The sequence below is a fragment of the Malaclemys terrapin genome, chromosome 19 (genome assembly GCF_027887155.1).
Source record: "Malaclemys terrapin pileata isolate rMalTer1 chromosome 19, rMalTer1.hap1, whole genome shotgun sequence".
Taxonomy (NCBI): Eukaryota; Metazoa; Chordata; order Testudines; family Emydidae; genus Malaclemys; species Malaclemys terrapin.
In genome coordinates this window covers 15,904,267-15,927,205 of record NC_071523.1, presented here as the reverse complement: position 1 = coordinate 15,927,205, position 22,939 = coordinate 15,904,267, and the positions used below count along the sequence as shown (strand labels likewise).

Below are 22,939 nucleotides of genomic sequence, written 5' to 3'. Positions count from 1 at the left end.
CCCCCTAAAGAGGCTTTACTCCATCCAGCATGTCACAGCCCCTCCAAACAATTCTGGAACAGAAGAAACTTAAGCATTTGTTATGAGGAACTTTAATCTTCTGTAAGGACATGATGTCCAGATGGAGAAAATTACTGGTCTAGCTATACTACTAAAACTCCCATCTGTATGCTTCTCTTCCTGAATAAGACTGCTTGTTTTCTGATTTTTAATTTGCTTTGAAAGCAGTGTAAAGATCAGAAAAGAGCCTTCCTTTTTGTGGATACAAGTGTCCACATAGGGAATTCTACCACTGGCTATGCTAGTAATCTTCCCTGTGGAGACAAGCCCTCAGCTGAATGCCACTTCAGACCGTTGTGGGGGCTATAGGCACCTCCCACACACATGAAAGACTCAGCTGCTATCCCTCGACCAGCATCCGATCGAATTTTGCACATGATGCAAGGAGAGGGTGATGCAGAAGTTTGAGGACAAGGGTTACAGTAAGATCCCAGTTACCTACCTTTGAATGTAGCTGCTGTATGGTTCTATAAAAATGGCTTTTATATGTAACTCACTTTTTGCTAATGAGATTCCATTACTTTACATTACCAGTCAAACTTGAGGAACTTTGGTCTCTAGGTATCTTCAGCACGTGTTTCTCAAGTATCCCAAGTAGAAGCAGTTGTCTAGGCTGAGACGTGGGAAAACTGTCGAGTTTAAGTTAGGATTGTGCAGTGTTAAGGAATATAACATGAGAGTGTGAGGGGAAAGATACTAGCATAGACTTGTGCTAACTGGTTTTAACCAAGCAGGTCTCTTGTTTCATCTGTTCAAAAGCCAGCAAACTACCTGCCTTCACCTGTATTTTGCACATGTGGAGGGAAACTGAAGTAATTTCATACTTCAATGGCTATTTGGACTGTTTAGTATACACAAAGTCTTAAAGTAACAAGCTACAGGCAGTACATCAAAGTAATCTTGACCTGTCCAAAGTGTTACTCTGTATGGATTTGAAAGAACAGAAGAATGGCTCTACTCAGTCAGACCAAGGTCCATCTAGCCCACTATCCTGTTGGCTAACAGTAGCCAGTGCTAGTTGCTTCAGAGGGACTGAATGGAATAAGGCAACTTACTGAGTTATCCATCCCTTATCATCCACTTCTGGCAATCAGAGGTTTAAGGAAAGCCAGAGCATGGGGTTGCATCCCTGATCATCTTGGCTAATAGCCACTGATGGACCTGTCCTCCATGAACTTATTCTTTTTTTAACCCATACTTTTGGCCTTCAAAATGTCCCATGGCAATGAGTTGACTGTGCACTGTGTGAAGAAGTACTTCCTTATGTTTGTTTTTTAAACCTGCTGCCTATTCATTTAATTGGGTGACCCCTGGTTCCTGTGTAATGTGAGAGGCTAAAGAACACTTCCTTAGTCACTTTCTCCACACCATTTGTGATTTTTATAGACCTCTATCACATCACCCCTTAGTCATCTCTTTTCCAAGCAGAAACAGTCCCAGTCTTTTTAAACTCTCTTCATATGAAAGCTGCTCTGTACCCCCTAATCATTTTTGTTGCCCTTCTCTGTACTTTTTCCAATTCTAATATCTTTTTTGAGACAAGGTGATCAGAACTGCATGCATTATTCAAGGTTTTGGCATACCATGGATTTATCTAATGGCATATTTTTGGTCTTATTATCTATCCCCTTTCCTGATAGATCCTAACATTGTTCAATTTTTTGACTGCTGCTGCCCATTGAGTAGATGTTTTCAGAGAACTATCCAGGATGATTCCAAGATCTCTTTTTTGAGTGGTAACAACTAATTTAGACCCCATCCGTTTGTATGTGTAGTTGAGATTGTTTTCCAATGTGCATTACTTTTATTTATCAACATTAAATTTCATCTGCCATTTTGTTGCCCAGTGTCTCCCAGCTTTGTGAGACTCCTTTGTGGAGTAATCTTGTTCTGCCGGGAGTCTGCATGTAAACTCTGCCCTTACTGCCTAATGTAGCTGTAAAGGGATCAGCCAAGCGCATTTAGCGAAGTAAAATGCATCTCTTGGCTCATGCCAGTCTTAAAAGGAAGTGGCCATTCCCCCACTTTAATCATCAGCTCATCTCTGTTAGTCATTTTAAATATGAGGACTCCTATCCTCAAAGGTGCCTAATTCCCAATTGACATCAGTGGGAGTTAGGTGCCTAAATACCTTTGGGGAATCTGGGCTGCCCAGAGGCCTCCTGTCCAATCCCTTAGAGAAGCAATCCTCCAACGAGCAGGTTTGTGCACCAGGTTCTGAAAATCAGCAGATGCAAAAAGTGAGGGTTGCACAAGGGGAGCAAGTTCTGCAGTTGAAACTTCCACTGACGCGTTTTGCCATCGGTCTCCCGATTAAATCGTGAGCCCGTTAACTGGAATGCTTGGAGTTAAACCTCAGAATGCATTTGGGGAAGAGGGTGAGCAGCACCCAGCCTGTGGAGGGGTTTCTAGATAGACATTACCTCATTTGGCACAAGAGGCAGCAGCTGTGTTTTATAAACTGCTATGCAAATGTACAGCATTGGATAAACAGTAATACTCCACTTTTTGATATGTGTGAAGCCAGAGAGAGAAATATCTTGGAACCTCACACCCTATATAAAAGTGCATGGGCGTGTGTATAGGGCTCCAAACCAAAGGGATTATATCCTGGGATTAAAAGGGACATCCTGTTCTAGAAGAGAGCAACATGTTCTTACTGAGAAAACCCCTCCAGCATGGATAACTAACCCAGAGTCGTGGCAGCGGCATAGAACTGAGAGAAGCTGCTGCAAGGTGGATGGAGAGTACAAGCTAGACAAACGGCTGTAGATCAGAATAGCTCCATTGACTTCAGGAGAGCTGTGTCCGTTTCTACCAGCTGAGGAGGTGGCCCGGGTCTGTAATGGAAGGAAACAGGCTTTGACTCTGCTGAAGGAGCCACAGACTAGAGCCAATTCATATTTGTCTAATTTATTTGACAAATTTCATATAACTTTTTAGTTGAGTAGTTTTTCTCCAGTATCTGATCTTGATTTGAGAGTGAGCTATTCAAAGAATACTCCTTCCCCCGCCTCCCATTATTCCCCCAACTGTGCCAGAGCAAGGGACAAAGGGATGCACCTCTAATCAGAGCCATGCCAATGGACCTTACTTCCAAGCCTGGTTGTCTTCAGTTGGGCACAAAAGTCGTGAGTTCTGATCCAATTGCAGGAGTGGTGCAAAGTGGCTTTCACAAGTGCCATAGGGAAGATTTCTGCTGAATGCGCAACCCCAAAGCACCAGTGGATGGGTTTTTTGGGGGTGGGGCTGGCTTGTAATCAGCAGTGGCTGATGGGAAATAACAGTTTGGCAATTCAGCATTCAGTCAGTTACCAAAGAGACACGGCCAGCCCTTTGAAAAGGCAGCTTGCTCACCTGAACAGCCAAGAATATTTCAGAGAGTGAAATGAACTCCTGGCCCCTTGCATGTGTTTTCTCAGGTGATTTTTGCAGCTTTCTGCTCCTGCGCTCCCCAAGTGATTTCTTGAGCTGTTTGTTCCTTGGCCTTTTCCAACCCATAACCTATGAAATGGCCTGAACTGAATCAAATAACCACAGTAGTGTGTGATCGCAAAGGCTGCTCCACTAATGACTGGGAAATTCAGAGCAAGCTCAGCTGTGTGAATTATCAAATCATAGGGGAAAGGTCTGGTCTGATGGAACCAAAATTCTAGTGCTAGAACATTCACCAGGCCTGATATTCCCCCCCACCATCACCACCACTTTTCTTCATGCCCAGGAGCACATCTGGCCCCTGGTAACAGGCTGTGCGGGTTTGTGGGGAGAACCGTGGTGGGTCAGTTGCACTCCATTCCTGTCCAGTCAACCCAACACAGCTCTGGCAAAGGTGGTGTGGCATTACGCCCCGTATTCTTCGTAGAGATAGTATGAGATGGTTACGGCATAACTATGATTAAGGCTCTGTGTTTGTCACAGATTCTGTGACTTCTGCTGCAGCCTGTGCGGCTGGTCCCCGGGAGCAGCGTGGGCAGCCCCTGGGCCAGTCGCACTGGCTGCTACTGGGGCAGTCTCGGGCCCCCCCTCCCCAGCAGCAGGAATTTGAGTGTGGGGGGGGCTGAGGGTTGGGGTGCAGGGTGGTGCTTACCTGGAGAGGGCTCCCTGGAAAGACCACAGGAACTCCCCTCTCTCAGCTCCTAGCTCCACGTGCTGCCTTCGCCTGCAGGCACCGCCCTCACAGCTCCCATTGGCCGCGGTTCCCAGCCAACGGGAGCTGCAGAACCAGGGCTTGGGGCGAAGCGGAGGCAGCACGTGTAGCTAGGAGATGGAGCTTGCGGCTTCCCAGGAGCTGGGTAGGGAACCTGCCCCAGCCCTGCCCACCCCCCTGAGTACCCATGGCATCCACCCGAGCATCCACAGTGCTCCGTGGGCTGCCCCACCACCCCCGAACACCACTGGAGTTTTAAGCTGCAAGCAAGTGCAGCTTACCTTCAAGAACCTCTGCAATCTGCCTAAAACAACATTGAGGGTGAGAATTTATTACACATGTCCAATTTCTTTATTGCATTAAGTTTAGATTGCATGTTTGTTGTATTTGCTAGTTAATCTGCTTTGATCTGTTAGATTTTAAGTGATTATAAGGGAAAACCATCTTTTGTAGTTAATAATGTTTTGTCTAAGACCAGTGTGTGGAAAACATTACTGGGGGGCAGGGCCGGCTCTATGATTTTTGCCACCCCAAGCAAAATCAATTTTGGCCGCACACCCCCCCCCGTTTTTTTCTTACCTCAACCCCGGCCCTGCCTCAACTCCGCCCCTTCCCCAAATCCCTAGCCCTGCCTCCTCCCCCCAGGCTCTCAAGCCTGGGAGGGAGGGGGAGCAGCGGCGTGGGAATCAGCTGTTTCACACGCCGCAGCCGCTCGGGATCTCCCCTCCCTCCCAGGTTTGAAAGCCTGGGAGGGAGGAGGAGCAGCAGCGTGCGAATCAGCTGTTTCGTGCGCCGTGGTGCGCGAGCGGCGGCAGCAGCAGCGGAGGTGAGCTAGGGCGGCTGGGGCACATTTTTAGGGGCAGCAGGGGCGGCATTCTGGCACCGGCCATGCTGCCCCTAAAAATGTGCCACCCCAAGCACCAGCTTGTTTTGCTGGTGCCTAGAGCTGGCCCTGCTGGGGGGTGGGCAAAAGCTGATGCATATCTTCCTCCACATTGAGGGAGGGGGCGAATTTCGTGAGCTTACGCTGTACAGATCTTCGTGCAGCACAAGACGGTATAATTTTGGGTTTATCCTCTAGAGGGGGGTGTGCATTTGAGTACTGGGCAGTTCCTTAGCTGAACCTTCCCATGCACAGCTGATTTCCGCGTCTTTGTGTTTCTGCAGCTGGGTGTGTCCCTACCTGTATGTGTGCTGGTAAAAGTGCAGGCTGAAGCTAGGGGGAGGGCTTGGCAGGAAGATCGATCCAGCCACAGAACGGTTCCATGGGCATATCTGTGCTGGTAAGTGACCCAGCAGCAGTCAGTTTTACTCTCAGCCTCTTTTGGGGCTCTAGGGGAGTCTTTTCCCTGAAACAAGCACTGGTGTTTTGACAACCCTGTGTGAACGATTCCATGACATCATAGAGATGGGCTTGGTGCTTGGGAATGGGTAAGGAACCTTTCCACCTGCGAGCTGAAATCAATACAGGCTGGCTTGACAGCAAGCCCAGCTTCTCAGACCTTAGCCCAGCTTTGCTGCAAGGTTTCAAGAACTCTTTTCTGAATCTGGCTCCCGTCCTTCTGCCTTTTTTTAAACCAAACTGCAAAGGTCGGCTCTGGATCTGAACTGTTGCAAAGTTCTGAGGCAACTGGATCTGGGTCTTTGGTTCGGTTTCTTTACGAATCCTAAATAAGGATTCATAGCCACAAGATATAGTCACAAAGTTTGGAACCAGTTCCAAATGTTCTCGAAGTTTCAGGCAGTATTTGAGCCTGGGGGTTGGTTCAGGCCTCTCTTCAGTGTGTATCAAACATCTTGTCCAGCTGTACATGGTACACATTGTGAGGGAGAATAGGCATTTTACTGACTAGCTAAAAATGTAGCTGGAAGACACCAGCTGAGTCTCTAGTTAGCCAGCATTGCTCTGTGTATGGCCCTCCACGCTAATATGTATTATATGCATGACCTTAACATTGTGCACATTACAGCATCGCTACTTAACATTCGTCTCTGGTAAGTTGTATAAACGGGGGTTGAATGACGCTTTCCCCAGAATGCTGTTCATTCATGCTATAGTTGAGCCCTGCTCTTGGCACAAATACAAAATCTGTCTGAAATAAGAAAAATGAATAGTATGTCCTGGTACCCGCACAGCCCCTGGGTACCTGAAATGTGGAATTCAAAACAAAGATAAGGAAGGTACAGAAAGTCAAGACAGGTTGGTGGGGTGAATCTTGGCTGACGGTTAGCTTTCAGCTTGTAAATTACCACAGGTAGCCCTGAGCACATACTTTGGAACCAGTCCTTCGACATAAAGTGAATGCCGTGAGATTGCTTTGTCTTTGACTGGTAAACTGATTATGCTTGGCTATTTGGTCTCTTAAATATTTTTACTATTGAACCATAAATGTAGTCAAGTAATTGGTTCTACCTAGCGTAGGATAGTTATGCAATTAAAAGAATTAAAGTTAGCTTAAGTTTGGTAAAGAACACAATGTCTGCTTTATGGTTTGTGGCCAGTATGGAAAAGGCCCCGATCAGAAAGTAAAAGAAGGCTGTGAGAATAATCAAGTGCTTATTACTTGCAGTGTGGGAAGGATGTGGAGTTCAAAAAGTAACTAATGGAATAAAGACCTGCAATCAGGGCCGGCACCAGGCACCCAAGCACATGCTTGGGGCGGCACCTGGTAAGGGGCGGCGGGGGGAGCAAGGCGCGGCATTCTGCGGGGGGGGGCTCCGGTTGCATGGGCCTCGGCGAGGGGGCGGCGCGGGCGTGGCGCTGGAAGGAGGTTCTGGCGGCGCTCGGCGGCGGGGGCAGCGCGGGGCTCGGCGCTCGGGGGGGTTCTGGTGCGCGGCGCTCGGTGGGGGGGGGCGTCGCGGGGCTCGGCGCTTGAGGGGGGGGTTCCGGCGGCGCTCGGCGCAGGGGGGGGTGGGCTCCGGCGCGTGGCGCTGGGCGGGGGGATGGCGCTCTGGGGGGGTTCCGGTGGCGCTCTGCGGTGGGGTTGGGGGGGCGGCGCTTTTTTTTTGCTGCTTGGGGCAGCAAAAAAGCTAGAGCCAGCCCTGCCTGCAATAACAAGACAAAGAAAAACTGTTTCAGAAGATACAAGCACAAACCTTCCTGTGTTCTATTGGCCAGCAAGAAGGAAGGGAAGAGATGGGGAGGAAAGGGCATGGGAAGACAGGAGGTTGGAAATTTTATCGGGATTAAGCTTGCAAATAAGGGTGAATTGTCTCAAATAGGTTTTTAGCTAAAGTCAGTAACTGGCAATGACATCACTTGTTTGTTAAAGAGTATAAAACGTAAACTCTTAAAGGGTTCATTGCTAATACCTGCCTGACCTCACTGGAGCTGACCAATATGGGTCTAAGCCAGGGGTGGGCAAACTTTTTAGAGCGTAGGAGCTGGAGTGGGGGACATGCCGCTGCTTCTGGGACCATGTGGAGTGGGGAAGACCCCGCTCCCTGGCTGGAGCACCGGAGTGGGGCAAGCCCTGGACTCCACTTCCCAGCAGGAGTTTGAGGGCCGGATTAAAACAGCTGGAGGGCCGGATGTGGCCCCCGGGCCGTAGTTTGCCCACCCCTGGTCTAAGCACCCATGGGTTTAGCCTGTTTGTAAGTGTCTTGAGCAAATGCTGACTGTTTGTGTGTAATGACTGCTTGTTTTTCGGCTGTTAGGCATGTTTAAAGTCGTATAAAATACCGTTTGGCCTTTGGACTTAATAAAGGAACATATGGTTAAATTAGTGTCTGCTGGTTTCCCATATTAATAATTTGAAATATTACTAATTCCAACACTCTCTCTAGCAAGGATGGCAATGCTAGTCAGGTCTTGTCTTCCTCCCTGGCAAGGTGTTTAATAAACCCCACAGAGAATAGATACAGTTAATATCTAGGGATTACAGAGCCGTGATTAATGAGAATCTGCTGTTTGTCTTTGAAGCAGAAAGACACAGGCTCTTTATAATGCCACTTCATTGGAAGTGGTGAATATGGACCAGATGCCAGTTCAGCACCGGGGCCTGCTTATGGTAATGGGCAAAGAGAGAGCCTTTCAGGTTTGTCCTTTCAGGCAGGAGAAACAAAGCACTGTTTGGAAGAAGCTGGGGAATAATATGTGGAAAACAGAAAGTTAAAATCACCAAGTGTGAAGAACAGACGCTGCAAAGAGACCCACTGCCACATTAAAGGGACACAGGCCCCACCCTAAAACCTTCTGATCTCACAGACTAGGTCACTGCCTGCATGCAGGACCCTGCAGACGTTCTAGGGAGCGGTATCGCTGGCTCTTCTTCCATCAAGTCTGTTGAAACCAGGCCCCGCCATGGCGTGAAAGGAGACACTTTGCTTCCAGAGGTGCCATCCTCTGGCTGAGTCATTGCGCTGTACTCCTGTGGCTAAACAGAGGACTTTGGTGTCCAGGTGACTCTCAATCCAGCACCTCCCACTGGCATTAAACCCACCTGGGGATGGACTCTGGAATGGGGATGTGAAAATTCCATTTAAAAAAAACAAGAAAATTTACCTTAATTGTACCTGTAACCAGCTGTCAGAAAATTTCCGGAGATGCCAGTTTCCATGAAACTCACGCAAAATCTATTTTCTTTCCCTTATCCAAAGAGCCCTGGCAGAGAATTAGCCCTAGGCACACACAAAAGAAAGGGAAAGTGGCCAGGTGCCAGTTCGCGGGGTGTGAAAACATTTCAAAGCGGATGAGTATCAGCGCTGTTTTGATGTGAACTAGAGTAGGGGAGTTGCCCAGGTGGCTCTGGGAGTGAACGCTGCTGCTGACGAGTGAACCAGGAATTCCACGAATGGAGCTTACACAGATCCTTTTCTTCTCTTCTCTTGGCACCGTTTAGCATTTGTTCACTTAATCTTTTCTAAGCACAGTTCTGGCAGTGACGGCTGAGTGCACATGATTGGACACAACAGTGGGGGGAGGAGGGGAAATCAGCCCAGGGATTTCAAAGAGCTGTTAAAGGAAATACGGAGTTGTCATTTTTAGTAGCGTTCCCTTGACTCCCCTCATGCCCCTAGCACTCTCTGACAAGCCTGGGTTTTGTCTCTTTCCATCTGGCTAGTGCTGATTGCTTTCCCTGGGTCTTTCAAATGGAACTGAAATGAACACAGCTCCCTTTTCTTCAACAAGAATAGGGTGACCAGATGTCCCGACTGTCCTGATATTTAACCCTTTGTCCCGATCAATGTGCGATCGTGATGCCATTTGTCCCGATATTCAGGTAAGGAGGTGAGCGGGAGGGAGGCGCCAACTCTGTGGGTGCTCCAGGGTTGGAGCACCCACGGGGAAAAATTGCAGCCAACCTCCCCCCTCCTTGCCTCCTTCTCCCCGCAGTGTGCCGCGTCCCTGCTCCTCCCCTCCCCCAGTGCTTCCCACCACCTAACAGCTGTTTGGCGGTGCTTAGCGCTTTCCAGGAGGGAGTGGGGAGGAGTGGGGACGCAGTGCACTCAGGGGAGGAGGTGGAGAAGAGGCAGGGCGGGGACTTGGGGGAAGGGGGTGGAATGGGGGTGGAGCGAGGGCAGATGCTTGGGCAGGAAGAGGTGGGGGGTGGGTGAGCACCCACCCGGCAGAGGGGAAGTCGGTGCTGTAGGGGTGAGTGGCGTGTGGGGGGGTGAAGAGGCGAGCGGTGGATAGGGGACTGAGGAGGGACGGAGCAAGCCAGCAGGGGGTCGGGGGATGAGGAAGGGCGCGGTGGGGAGAGGCAAGTGGGGAGGGGGCAGGACCTGGGGCAGAGAGGGGGCGGAGCCTGGGAGGAGTGGGCGTAGGCTGTGGGCGGGGCTGATGGCACCCCAATGTGTCCCGATATTTTAGTGTTGTGATCTGGTCACCCTAAACAAGAACAACAACCAGCCTTCCCCTTCAGGTTGCTGGGGTGAATCTAGCCTGGCTCAGCAGTGATCACGGACCATGGATGTTTGGCCCGTGTGGGAAGAGACATATTGGGGTCTCAGCCCCATTCCTTACCCGCCTCCCAGAAAAACCCTCCCCCAAATTGCTAGGCTTCTGGGCAGCCCCTGCTGACTGACTAAGTGGGCCTGGAGTCTGAGCTAGAAACAGCTGCTGAGCAGTTAACTGTCCATTAACAAATGGCATTAGTTCTGAGTCAGAGATTGATTTGAATTGCTTTTAGTTTTTGAATGTCCTTCAGCTTTTGTAACCAGAACTGGAAAACAGAGTCCGTCCGGTTGGAGGCAGCTCAGGGCTCCTGCATTCTTTTGCTGCTCATTTGAAGAGTAGGTTCAGATCTTTCAGCCAGTTGTTGCTAGATTTGGTCAGTTTCGGGTTCAGCGCACAAGTTAGGGGGTTGGGAATGTCATACAGGCCTGGTTCGTTCACGTACACGTGACTACGGGCGCGCCCAGAGTAAGTGAAGCTGGGTTCCTACCTGGCCATCGTTTCGCCCGTGTAAGTGTGAATGGGGACTTGCATTGGGGATGGAGCTCTTTCGACTTATCAATGGAACGTTCCGAGCGGCGCCAGCTCTCGGGATGTTTGGTATTTTACTTCAAATCCCATTTTCAGGAGGCAAGAAATGATGTGAGAATCTCAAAATAAAGTTTCTATGGCTGTGCAGAAAAACCTGACGTGAGTGGAGCCTAAAGGATCAACAAACAGGAGGCAAGGAACCCAACATTTACCTGGAAAAATTTTTTTTTTTACATCAGTCTCATAACTGGAGGGTGGGAGCCGGCTGATTTTTGAACACCTGAGGCTGGCCATGCTGTTATCCATAGTCAGACTTCATCCCAGCTGTTTCTGTTGGTCCGAGCTGCCCACTTCTCCAGCCCTGTCCTGCTCTGCTTCTCCTCTCCTGCCCCTGGGGTCTGAGAACAGTGTGTTTTTCTCTGTGGCAGCAGGAGATTTTTCCTATCTTTGTAATGCTTGTACAGTGCTTTGCCTTGGAGTATGTATTTTGGATGCATAAGAACATAAGAACAGCCGTATTGGGTCAGACCAAAGGTCCGTCCAGCCCAGTATCCTGTCTGCCTGCAGTGGCCAATGCCAGGTGCCCCAGAGGGAGTGAACCTAACAGGTAATGATCAAGTGATCTCTCTCCTGCGGTCCATCACCACCCTCTGACAAACAGGGGCTAGGGACACCATTCCTTACCCATCCTGGCTAATAGCCATTAATGGACTTAATCACCATGAATTTATCTAGTTCTCTTTTAAACCTTGCTATAATCCTAGCCTTCACAACCTCCTCAGGCAAGGAGTTCCACAAGTTGACTGTGCGCTGTGTTTATTTGTTTTAAACCTGCTGCATGTCCTTTCTGGGTGTAAAGAAATAGAGCTCGAGCCTCAGCTGGCCTGGCAGCATCTTGTACTTTTCCCTACTGCTGATAGGGATTCCTCTCTGGGTATTGCTAGCTGTGGGCTGAGGCAGCATGGTCTGGTGGGCTGGGAGTTAGAAGGCATCGGTTCTAATCTTAGCTCTGCCACTGAACAAGTTGTGACCTTGGGTAAGTCGCTTTATCTCTCCCACCTTCTGCCTTGTCTATTCAGGTTGTGAACTCTTGGGGTCGGAGGCTGTTTGTGCAGCACCTAGCACAGTGCAATTCAAATAAAAATTAGATCCCTGGGGTAGGAGCCCAGTGGGGGCAGGAGTCTGCCTTCCTGGCCCTGATCACAGGAGCAATTTATCAGATCCCTAGTGCTCATTAAAACCCTTCTTTTCAGATGCACCATGCCTCAGATCATTACAAAACATGGAGGATGCCTCTGACCTCTTTCCCCTCCCCACTGCCAACTTCAGATGACGCACGCTGAGCAGCTACTGTTCTGAGAGTTTATCAGTAGTGTTCAGTGTGGTTTTAACCAGGAACAAAGTGGCAGTGTTTCTCACTACATGTGGTAGGTGTGTTTGCCAGTTACCGTTGCCACCCTCTTTATGGATGAGAGAGCAGGTTTGTTTAAATAGTAAAACAAACAAATTGATTCTCTAGTCCCTCCCAGTCCCATCTCACCCACTGCCCCCTTTGCAACCCCAGCAGCAGCCCTGGGTGTGACACCAGCTAGAGAAAGACCCTTTCAAAACTATCCAGTGAAGCCATATCAGTGCATTGGAAAGAGGAAAGTCAGGATCTATGCAATGTACAAAGAGACAGCAGTCCTGCGATCTACGGAGCAGTTGTGCTGGGCTTCCAAGCCCTGATTGTTGTGGTGCCCTGGGATAACAACTCACACACAGCCACATACAGACACTGCAAAGAGCCCAGCTGTGTTTGCTTCCTCACGTCTTTAAGATCTAGGGTGTTTATGGCACTTTATGCTGCTGATAGGGGAGTTATGAGGTTTAATTTAATGTGCATAAAGCTAATAAATTTGTTAGTCTCTAAGGTGCCACAAGTACTCCTGTTCTTAAAGCAGGTTGAGTTATTTCAAGTAAAGGTGCATTAGGAGTAATAATATTTAATAGTGAGATAGCACCCATCATCTGTGCCCTATAATGTGCCTTACCGAAGCAGGGACGGAATATCTTTCCCATTATACAGATGGGGAAAATTGAGACACAAGTGACTTGCCCAAAAATCACACAGCCAGTCAGTGACATGAAAAGAATCCAGGTCCCTTGACTCCCAGCCCAGTATCCCACCCTCTAGGCCTCACGGCCATATTATTTATACTATTGCAGTTGTCCATCTTTTAGCAGCGTTATGATCTCACCCTTCCTTAACAAGGTACCTTCCAGAATGACCCCTGGCACTTCCTAGTGCTTAGCCGTCTTAGGGGGAGATTGGCCAAAGGAACGGCTACTGGGAAGGCAAATCCTGTAGCCAGCTTTGAAAAATTCCACCCGGGGAAGTCAGCAGCTAAACTCCCCGTGAGTTCAACAGGGCCAGGATTTCTCCTATCATCTTTAAAGCACTGTGCAAACATGGCAGTGGCCAATGAGTCCCAGAGGGGCTGCGCTCCCCAGGTCGGCGGTGGGGTTTGAGCACGCTCAGCCCCTCTGGACAACGACGTAGGCGGCAGAGCGGCTGGAGAAGTGAGCAGCCAAGAGATCGTCTGTCACTGCCAAAGCAACGTACCCAGGCAAGAGAAAGCAGCAGCCAGTCCCAGGGTGCCAGCCAGGGCCAGTGCCATGGGAAACACAGCCCCGCCCCCCCTCCATGCCAACGCGCCACTCAGAGAGCAACGCAGTGGCTCAGAACAGAGAGTTTAACCAGGGTCTCCAGGCCCGCGCCCTCACCACTGGGCCCTACTTCCTCCTCCACCGGGGGCTGAAAACAACGTCACTTCATCTGCTCAGGTCGTGGAGCCACCTCGGCCGTGCGATCCCCAGCCCACCCCACCCGCACCACATGTTTCCTTTTTCTTAAAGGACAAGACAAGTCTTCTGCGTCACTTTCGCATGTTAGTTGGCACAAAATGTTAAGACTGAAAATAAGACGCTGGGTTGTTTTGTAGACACGCACCAAATACAAGCCTATTCCCACTGACTCCTCCACTGCATTCACTCCATGTGTGGAGTAACAACAGGCATGCTGCAGAGAAAAGCATGCACACAGGACCGCTGCCAACTCCCGCTGTGGGACCTTTCACCCCTGCCTCAGGTATCCCTCAAAAAAGAGGAGCCAGGTGACAATCTCTGATGGTTGATTATTGGTATTACTGTCTCACCTAGGAGCCCTATTCGTGGGCCAGGACCCCAATGTGCTAGGAGCGGTACGAACACAGAACAGAAAGATGCTCTCTGCCCCAACGAGCTTTGCACTATTCTTTACCCCAGCTGGCTCTGAAGAGAACCGAACATGTTCTAATCCCCTCTGCATTTTGCCCATCAAACAAACCTCTAATTTGCCGTGCCTTGGCCCCTTGTGCCTGAGAGCTCGGTCTGGAATAGCAAGGAGTGAGGAGAACTTGCAGAGCTTCTGGGGAGAGCCAAGGACTGGTACAGCAGGGGTGGGGAGTCTGGGACAGAGGCACACTGGCAGAGCTGTGTACAACCCTGACCTGACCTCTAGCAAGTCCTGTTACCTTTCATAAGCACCAACTTCACCCGAAACCTTTTCAAAGGAACACAATATGATGCCACCAAAAAGAACTCTGAGCTCAGCATAAGAACGTATGCCCTGGCAAGCTCAAATCACAGCCCCGGTGTGCAGCGCTCAACCAGCCGCTGGGAGACCTGTGGGGGAGGTTGGACTCAGACAAATTCACTCGTTTGCCCTAGTGTATTCCTGTCCTCCGCTGAAGGGCTTTGGCAAAGGGAGCACAGGCAGAGAGCAGGGCTGTGGCCCTATGAATTTTCTCCAATGGGCTTCAGTTCTGTCTGCAGGAGTCCCGGTCTGGGCTGCAAAGGAAGTTCACAGTCTCCCTGGCCCACTGAGTCTTTGGTCCCTCTGCTGGGGCTGCCAGCAATTGGACTTGGTTAGTGCTGCTGCCCGTGGTATGATGAGGACTAGGGGATTGGCTGAGTCCCTCCAGTTCATTACAGATGTGTCAAGCGGCAGTGGTCTTCCTTCACTACTGCCCTGCACTGAGATCACGCTGGGGAGCTCAGTGTGAAAGATACGATGGCGGTGATGGAGGGGGGCATGGAACGTGGCTAGACAGATCCATATCTCAGCTGTACTAGTTTTGCTAAGCCGTCAGGGTCCCTCCCTTAGTAATAGCCACAAACCAAACAGGGCAAACAAACAAGGACTGCATGGCGTCAGTTCTTCCTTAGCCTGTTTCCAACAGGAAATGCCCTTGTAGATGCAGGGAGAGGGTCACTGATTCACAGCCCAATCCAAGACCCCAGAGCCCGGGTCCTGGTGCTTATGAAATCCATACTTTGTGGCCTGGACCCATCTCTCATGAGCTCCCGTCTTTGCCTGTAAAGCAGCCTCTGCAGGTATGGTCCCCCACTGCTGCTTCCCTCCCCTCCCCCATTGCTACACCTGCTCTTCTGCGGGCACACAGGGACAGATTTGGGTCAGGTACTTTGGCCCCATTAACAATGTTATCATAATAACAGTTATTGTGGGCTATAAAATTGCAGCCTGGGACTTTGCCCTTGGAACGGGCTTTTGTTTGCTGTTCAGAAACATTCCCAGCAGCTGGGGAATCCCATTTGCATTTGCTTCAGAAGGTGCTCACCTTTCCACTGGGACATAGGAAATGCTGCCAATAGCCCCTTTGACATCTGGTTTGGGGATGCTCCATTCTCCTGCTCACTGGGGGCTGCTCTCGTGGTCTTCCGTGGGCGCTCTGCCTGAGGAAAGCCTGCGGGTTTTCAGTCCCTCCTATCCCATTAAGGGGAAGGAGAGGAGTTTGGAATGGGTATGAGCATCTTAGCATGGGCCAGCCAGCAGCAGATCACCAGGGGCCTGATCATCCCTCTAAATGTGCAAGATCCCTCAGGCAAATGTTCCCCAGCACATCTGAGAGAAAGAGTGCAGGAAAGTTCAGTTCCAGTCGGCTCTTAAGACGGCCTCATAGACGGCTTCACTCTTAGGTTACCTGGCCAGGGTTAACTAACTGGCCCATCAGGCCCCCGTTAACCCTATCAGGGCTGTAGTGGGGTAACACCCCATCACAGCATCCACAGTTTTCCCAGCTTGTCCTCTTCTGCTTGGCCAGCACAGGAACAAGAAGTGGGGTGTGTGGGGAGATGTCGATGGCAAGGCTGGTCAAAGGACAGTCCCAGAGCTGAGGGCAGGCAGGATTTATAAACCCCATGGAGAAGAGAGCTGTCAGGCATGGGAGCCTTGTGCATAGTCCCAGAATCAAGGACTCCTCTGCTCTGAACCTGGACGTTCAGTACGCTGAACAGGGCCAGATCAAGTTGCTCACAGAGCTGAAGGAACTTGCAAGCTTCCAGCTTTCCCTGCTCTCTTCCCTTCTGTTTCCCCACACTCCTGTTGGATTCGTTTCTTCACAAAGCCAGAAAAAGCTCATGCAGGCGCCTCCCCTTGCCCCCTACTGATTTTGCTGTCTGCCGTTAAACTAATTCCAAGCACTGAAAAGTCAGGAAGTTCAGGCTGCTACAATGTTAACTCGGCCCCATTGCATGGATGTGGGATGGTCTGTTCCTGGTTTCGCTTGTTAAATGTAAATTTGGATGCAGCGCCACGTCTGTGGGACGCGGCTGGTTGCTAAGGTAGGAGCCAGAACTGTCCCTTGGGTAGGGTGAATCGGGGCGACCGCCCCGGGCCCTGCGCTTTGGGGGGCCCCGAACTTCGACCAAATCGGGACTGTCCCGATATTTAGCCCTTTGTCCCGCATTCCGACTGATGTCCGATCAGGACGCCATTTGTCCCGATATTCAGGTGAGGAGGCGGGCGGGGAGGTGAGGTGGGAGGTGAGCAGAGTGAGGAGGTGAACAGGGAGGTGAGTGGCAGGTGGGCAGGCGGGAGGGAGGTGAGGAGGCGGGCGGGTGGGAGGGTGAGGCGGCGGGGAGTGGGTGGGCGCACCGGATGGACGGCAAGGAGACTAGCAGGGAGGGCCCTGCACCTCCCCAGGGACAGCTCTGGTAGGAGCAACCTGCCTTTTTATTTTTTTTCACTTTTCTGACTTTTGCAGGCTTGAAATTCTGAATGGAGAGTGGATGTTTTTCTCAAAGATCTGCTCTGGTTCAAACACGAATTAATTCAGGGAGGTCCTATGGCTTGTGCTCTGCAGGAGGTGAGACTAGACTAGAGGGGAGACATGTGAACCTTGCATTTGGGTTTTGTGTTGACTCACTAGTGAAGTGTGCTCTCGATGGACGGCATTGTTTTTCTGATTGGCTTCTGGTCCCTAATGCTCTGACTCTCCACAAGACAAGAGCCAAGACAGCCTTTCCCAGGGGTGCTGTGATGTACAGTGGAAGCAATACAGGGCATCAGTTTCCCCATCTATAAAATGGGGGGCCAATGATCCTCATTTTAGCAGCGTGCTTGGAGATGTGGACATGAAAAGTGGAATACAAACATGCCCCTGCCAGGTGCTGAGCCGTCTGGCCCCGATTCAGCAAAGTACTTAAACCATGGGCGTAAGAGCCTGATCTTGCCCCACTGAAGTAAAGGGGAGTTTTGCCATTAGCTTAAATGAGTGTCGATTTAGCCCTAATTGTCCTGGAAGTCAATGGGATTAAAGTCAAGCAGACGCCTAAATGCTTTGCTGGATCACAGCCAGGCTGCTTGGCACCGTGCAGGACTGAGCGCCGAGAGAGTTAATATCAGTACTAGTGATTTGAAGAAGAAAACTCGATGTAAGTGCTAATTGTCATTAATAATATTTATTGGGCTGTGCTTAAAGGGCTTGTCTGTGCTGGAGTTTGTAATTGTGTCTTCACACGTGTTGTAGCCTGATCTGGGGTGTGTGAGTAATGTTGATTTAATTTACCAACTTAATTTTATTTTATTTTAATTAATTTTAATTAATTGATAATATTAACCGGGATTGATTGTTAATATTAATTAGTGTGGGGTTAGGCTCGCCAATATGTTTGATTAGAAGATAAACGTTCTTGTATTGTATTACAATACATCAAATACTTAAACGTATAAGAAAAGATATATCTATGCAAGCAAGCAGATTAATCCTTAGGGCTACAGTGTTAACTCATGCGATTATGGGATGCAGTGCAGACAAGGAATAAGCATTTGTTGCTAGTCATGTTTAACCCAAGCCCAAAGCGGGAGATCTGGCATTCAACTAACACCAAACAAACCACCTCACTGATCGTCACTGAGATTGTGGGCCATCAATGGCACCACAGATAAGACTTCCTCTCCTGCGCTATTGGCTTCTGTCAATACACCCTAGTTCTTCCGCGTCAAAGGAAAATATTTAACCAGGGTTACTTGACTGATGTTTCCTAATAAATGGACACAGCAGCTGTGACTTTTGTTGTACAGGTAGAAGTTCTTGTCCTCACACCTATGTTTGCTCTGGATCAACAAAGAGAGGGACAAAAGAACAAAGAAGCTATTTTCCCTTCTGGGTGAGTGCATTGGAATAATGTCCCCAGATAGTGTACTGAAATAGGAACTGTGTAACAGCGAAAGGACCGTTCTTAAGAGAAGATTTGAAGGATAACAGGCCAATAGGTGACATAGCGCATGGATCCGAATAACATGGGCTGAGGTTTTCAAAGTCTCCGAAGGGAACTGGATGCTTGATCCTCGTTGATTTGAATGGTAATTGGATGCCCAAATCTCTCAGGCAACCTTGAAAATGTCAGCCCTACTGTATAAATGAAGATTAGAGGGCCCCATAAATTATCCAGCATAGCCCAAATGCTGTTCCCGTTGAAGCCAATGGGAGTTTTGCCAATGATTTCGATGAAAGCGAACTGCCTGTGGAAATGTGTTGACAGTTGCCCATTTGGCCAATAAAATGCTCGTGCCAGACCCTGAAATCACATGAAACTCACCTCCTTTCACATTTTCACTGAAAGCATGAAGCAGGCCAGATTTGCTGAAAGGTTCAGTAAGGTTTGGGAACTCTTTGAGAGGGACAATTCATGGCTTTGCATCCACGCCCAATGCAGGCTGTTGTTTCTCATGGTTTTGCTGAGTTGAAATTGAGTTGTGGAGTAGGGTGACCAGATGTCCTGATTTTATAGGGACAGTCCTGATTTTGGGGTCTTTTTTTTTATATAGGCGCCTATTACCCCCCACCCCGTCCCGATTTTTCACACTTGCAGTCCGGTCACCCTAGGGTGACCAGATGTCCCGATTTTATAGGGACGGTCTTGATTTTTGGGTCTTTTTCTTATATAAGCTCCTATTACCCTCCACCCCCGTCTTGATTTTTCACACTTGCTGTCTGGTCACCCTAGTGTGGAGGAAGCAGGTGGGTGTTCCATGGAATTTTGCTTAAGCTTTGGGTTTATCTGAAATTAAAGAAAACATCTGTATAAACCTCTGTAAAGCAAAATGTCCGTGATTCAGGCACCGCTCTCCATAGAGGAGTCATGCTGTCCTAGCAGCTAAGGCAAGGGCCTGAGTGTTCACAGCTGGATTCTAATCTATGCTATTGAGCCTCCACGTAGCCTTGGATAAGTGTCTCCACCTCTCTGTGTATCATTTCCTCCAGATAATACTTACTGACCCTCACAGGCAAGCTGTGAGGCTGCACTTGTCAATATTTCTCAGGCCTTGGCTACACTTGGGAATTCACAGCGAGTGTAGTCGCAGCGCTGTATGTACTCCACCTCTCCGAGGGGAGTAGCGTGCAGCGCTGCAGGCGCTGATTACACTGGCGTTTTACAGCGCTGCACTCGCGGCGCTCGGGGGGGGGGGCGTTTTCACACCTCTGAGCGTGGCAAGTTGCAGCGCTGTACAGCACTAGTGTAGCCAAGGCCTAAGAGGCTTTGTGATCCTCAACTGAAAGGCACTTGAGGAAAATAATAAATAATGAATGGAGATCTCCCATCTCCTAGAACTGGAAGGGACCTTGAAAGGTCATTGAGTCCAGCCCCCTGCCTTCACTAGCAGGACCAAGTGCTGATTTTTGCCCCAGATCCCTAAGTGGCCCCCTCAAGGATTGAATTCATGATGCTGGGTTTAGCAGGCCAATGCTCAAACCACTGAGCTATCCTTCCCCCCTAAGGAGGGAAGGCATAGTATTATTTATAGTTCCGCATACAGTACACTGAAAATGTTCCGACCCTTCGACTTGAGTGGCAGGCGTGGCAAAGATCTGTAAGACTGTATCCTTCATGAATGTAGATCCCAGTACACACATTCACCCAGAGGATGGCTGGCCGGCCGTGCACTGCTGCAGAATCAACACAGTGGTGCAGAATTCCAACTATGTCTGACACCGATGGCATGTCCAGACAGCAAGGGCTGAAAAAAGTACACACACAAAGACGACAACTGAGAAATGTTAAGCATGAAGGGGATTGCTCGAAAATCCTCCAAAGCCACTAACTGCCTTTGTTAATGTACAGCATGTATTGTTCCCAAATCAACACATTGGTGAAACGGATTAGAGAGGGAGAGAGATGCTACTGGAACATAGTGCCTTCGAGGGCTTTGGTTGGCAAGGAGAAAGGTGCAGGTGTCAGTACACATTGTTGCTTTGCTGCTGGTTCAGACCACATCCCATCTGCACAGGAAGAGGAATCTCTCCCTTCCATTTGCAGGGAGCAGCAGAATCTAATCCACCTTAAACAAAGCACGCTGAGCCCATCCATTCATTTTCTCGTGTGTCAGAGCAATAATCAGACACACGCTTGATTGTTTTCATGGTCTGGGACCTCTTGAAATTGGCCAGGCTGTTGGTTTGCGTGTGTGTGTGTGAGCACTTGCCTTTATGCATGGGTGGATATGTGTTTGTTCCAAAGCTCCCTGCATGAAAGCAACCTCTTATCTGCAAGACTGAGCCAAGCTTCGATAAGCAACTCTATCACCCATCACTGCCAGGGCGTTCAGTCCCCAGGTAGTGCTATTTCCAAAGTCACTGAACCTTGAGCAAAGCGGGAGTGCCTGCAACTCAGTCACTAGGTCATCTCGCCACTGGGGAGCCAACCCGACAACAGAGAAATGTCAATGGACAACATTCGGATGCAGCCTTGGAAATTATGTGCCTACCAAGAGCCCTGAAAGGATGCTAGAGTTGAAAATCCCTCCCTGAGGGTACTATTATGGAGGATCACTTACAGTCTGTCTATGGTCCTCACAGTGACCTTGTTACCATAAGCACATCATGCTCTTCAATGTATTGGTCCTCAAGACACCCCTGTGAGGCAGACCAGCGCTATCCTCCTCATTGTACACGTGAGGGAACGGAGGCACACAGAGACTAGGTGACTTGCCCAAGGTCACGCAGGAAGTCTGGGCTTAGAGCCAGGAATTGAACCCAGGTCTTTCACGTCAATGTCCTAACCACTAGCTCATTTTTCTTCTCCAAAGAATGCGGAAGTGCACACGTTAGACATTCTCTGAAAGAGCAGAACTTGAATTCATAATCAGCAGCTGGCCCTTGGGTCCAAGGATTGTTGTCCATCCTCCCGTGCCTCTGAGTGACTGTGGGTGTGTCTACACTTCAATAAAAACCCCACAGCACTGGGTGTCAGAGCCCAAGTCAGCTGACTCCGGACGGCTTGTGGGGCTCAGGCTACAGGACTAACTATAGCAGTGTAGGCATTTGAGCTTGGCCCGGAGCCCTGGGGTTGAGACCCTTCACCCGGCAGGGTCTCAGAGCTCTGGGTCCAGCCCTTCCCTGAATGTCTACACTATAATTTTATAGTCCCAGAGCACTGTCTTGCAAGCCTGAGTCAGCTGACTTGGGCCAGCCACAGCCATGCTGCAGGTCTTTTATTTCAGTGTAGACATGGAAGGTTAGTGGTTGGGAGGAAACCTATGGCTGTACAAACTGAGTGCAAAGTTAGTTAACCCAGTCTTAATGGATGGAGAGCATAATAATTTATACAAAGACGGATTACGGTGAGTACACTGGGAGGAGAGGACATTTCTTGTGGCCTCTCCCAACTAATCCATCTGTATAGAGCAGCCCTATAGACTTGACCCAAAGCCTGTTAAAATCCAAGGGTGTCTTTCCCTTGAGTTGGCTCATGTCCAATACGCACATGGGGAGCATTCCATTTCATCCACCACCAACACGCAGCCACCGCTGCAGGATGAGAAATGTACTGAGGGGGCCGAGGCTCAGATCATGTAAAATGGCACAGCTCCAATGGCTTCAAATGGTGGGCTAAAGACATGGGCTCCACCCTTTGCCCCCAACTCCCTGATCTTACACTCTGCCAAATAAATCCTTTTGTTTAAATTTTGGATTGTGTTCTAAGAAGAAAGGCAGCTGGATAAGGTTGCTAGTTAGCACCTGGGAAAGGGACAACAGAAACACCTGTTTCTGGTGAGGCTGCCTAGCAACACTCAGCAGGGAATACTCTGAACCAAGTCACGAACTCCAGCTGAGACCGGGAGAGCTGATGTTCTGCATGGGAGCTAGGGGCCAGCTTCTCAGCTGGCGAAAATTGGTGCAGCTGCATTGACTTCAGTGGAGCTATGCTGACTTATACTCGCTGAGAATCTGGCCCTGTGTCTTTAATTACACATTAACTTGAAAGTATTTGAAAACCCCATAAACCTCTGGGGCAGGTAACCTGTCTTATGAGGGTGTATGATCCAGTGCATAGAGCACATCACTGGAAATCAGGGACCTGGGGGCAGGGTGTCTATTACCATCTCTGTCACTGACTCACTCTATGCCCTTGGGCAAGTCACTTCACCTTTCACCTGTTTCTCACCGGCACAATGGGGCCAGTAATGCTTTCTAAAGTGCTGTGAGATGTATCCATGAAACGGGCTATTCAGTGCTAGCTATCACTCCGACTGCATGTTTATGAAGTGTCATGTAGGTTTGTGACACTATAAAAATACCGCAATTTAATACACATAATCTAATGTACTTTCCCCTGCACAATCTGCCCTGTTGGAAAGCACCTTTTCCTTCCCCAAACTTGTCCTTTTTTTTTGCTTAAAGTTAGCACATGCTTCAGAGCTTTGTTCAAGCAGGGCCTGAAACTTTACCCACAGTATCAGTAGCTGCCTCCATGAATATGGAAACTATTCCCAGTACTACAGTTTGGCAGGACTCCTTTCGCTCACACAGAGTAAATCAGATGGGTATGTTGGACACTGAATGTTCTCTGACTGATTTGGAAAGGCCTGCAAGCAAGTAGTGGGAAGATGGGAGCCTTGAAATGGTTCTGATATTGCATGCAGAGACGTTAGAGTGACCAGACAGCAAGTGGGAAAAATCGGGACAGGGCTGGGGGGTAAT

At 49.3% G+C, this 22,939-nt stretch overlaps 1 protein-coding gene and 1 long non-coding RNA gene across 2 annotated transcripts in view; one reads left to right on the top strand and one right to left on the bottom strand.

Moving 5' to 3' along the window:
* Positions 1-2,206: 2,206 nt before the first annotated feature.
* The window catches only part of LOC128826172 (uncharacterized), a 40,314-nt gene continuing 19,581 nt past the window's right edge, over positions 2,207-22,939 (bottom strand). Inside the window, exons 3-4 of the long non-coding RNA XR_008442808.1 lie at positions 2,752-2,900; positions 2,207-2,277 (exon numbers count right to left, since the gene is read on the bottom strand). This is a non-coding gene — a long non-coding RNA (uncharacterized LOC128826172). The remainder of the gene's footprint in view (positions 2,278-2,751; positions 2,901-22,939) is intronic.
* The window catches only part of LOC128826171 (C-factor-like), a 32,298-nt gene continuing 14,759 nt past the window's right edge, over positions 5,401-22,939 (top strand). Inside the window, exon 1 of the mRNA XM_054009316.1 lies at positions 5,401-5,490. Within this exon, the coding sequence (XP_053865291.1) occupies positions 5,473-5,490 (18 nt within the window). The 5' untranslated portion in view covers positions 5,401-5,472. The remainder of the gene's footprint in view (positions 5,491-22,939) is intronic.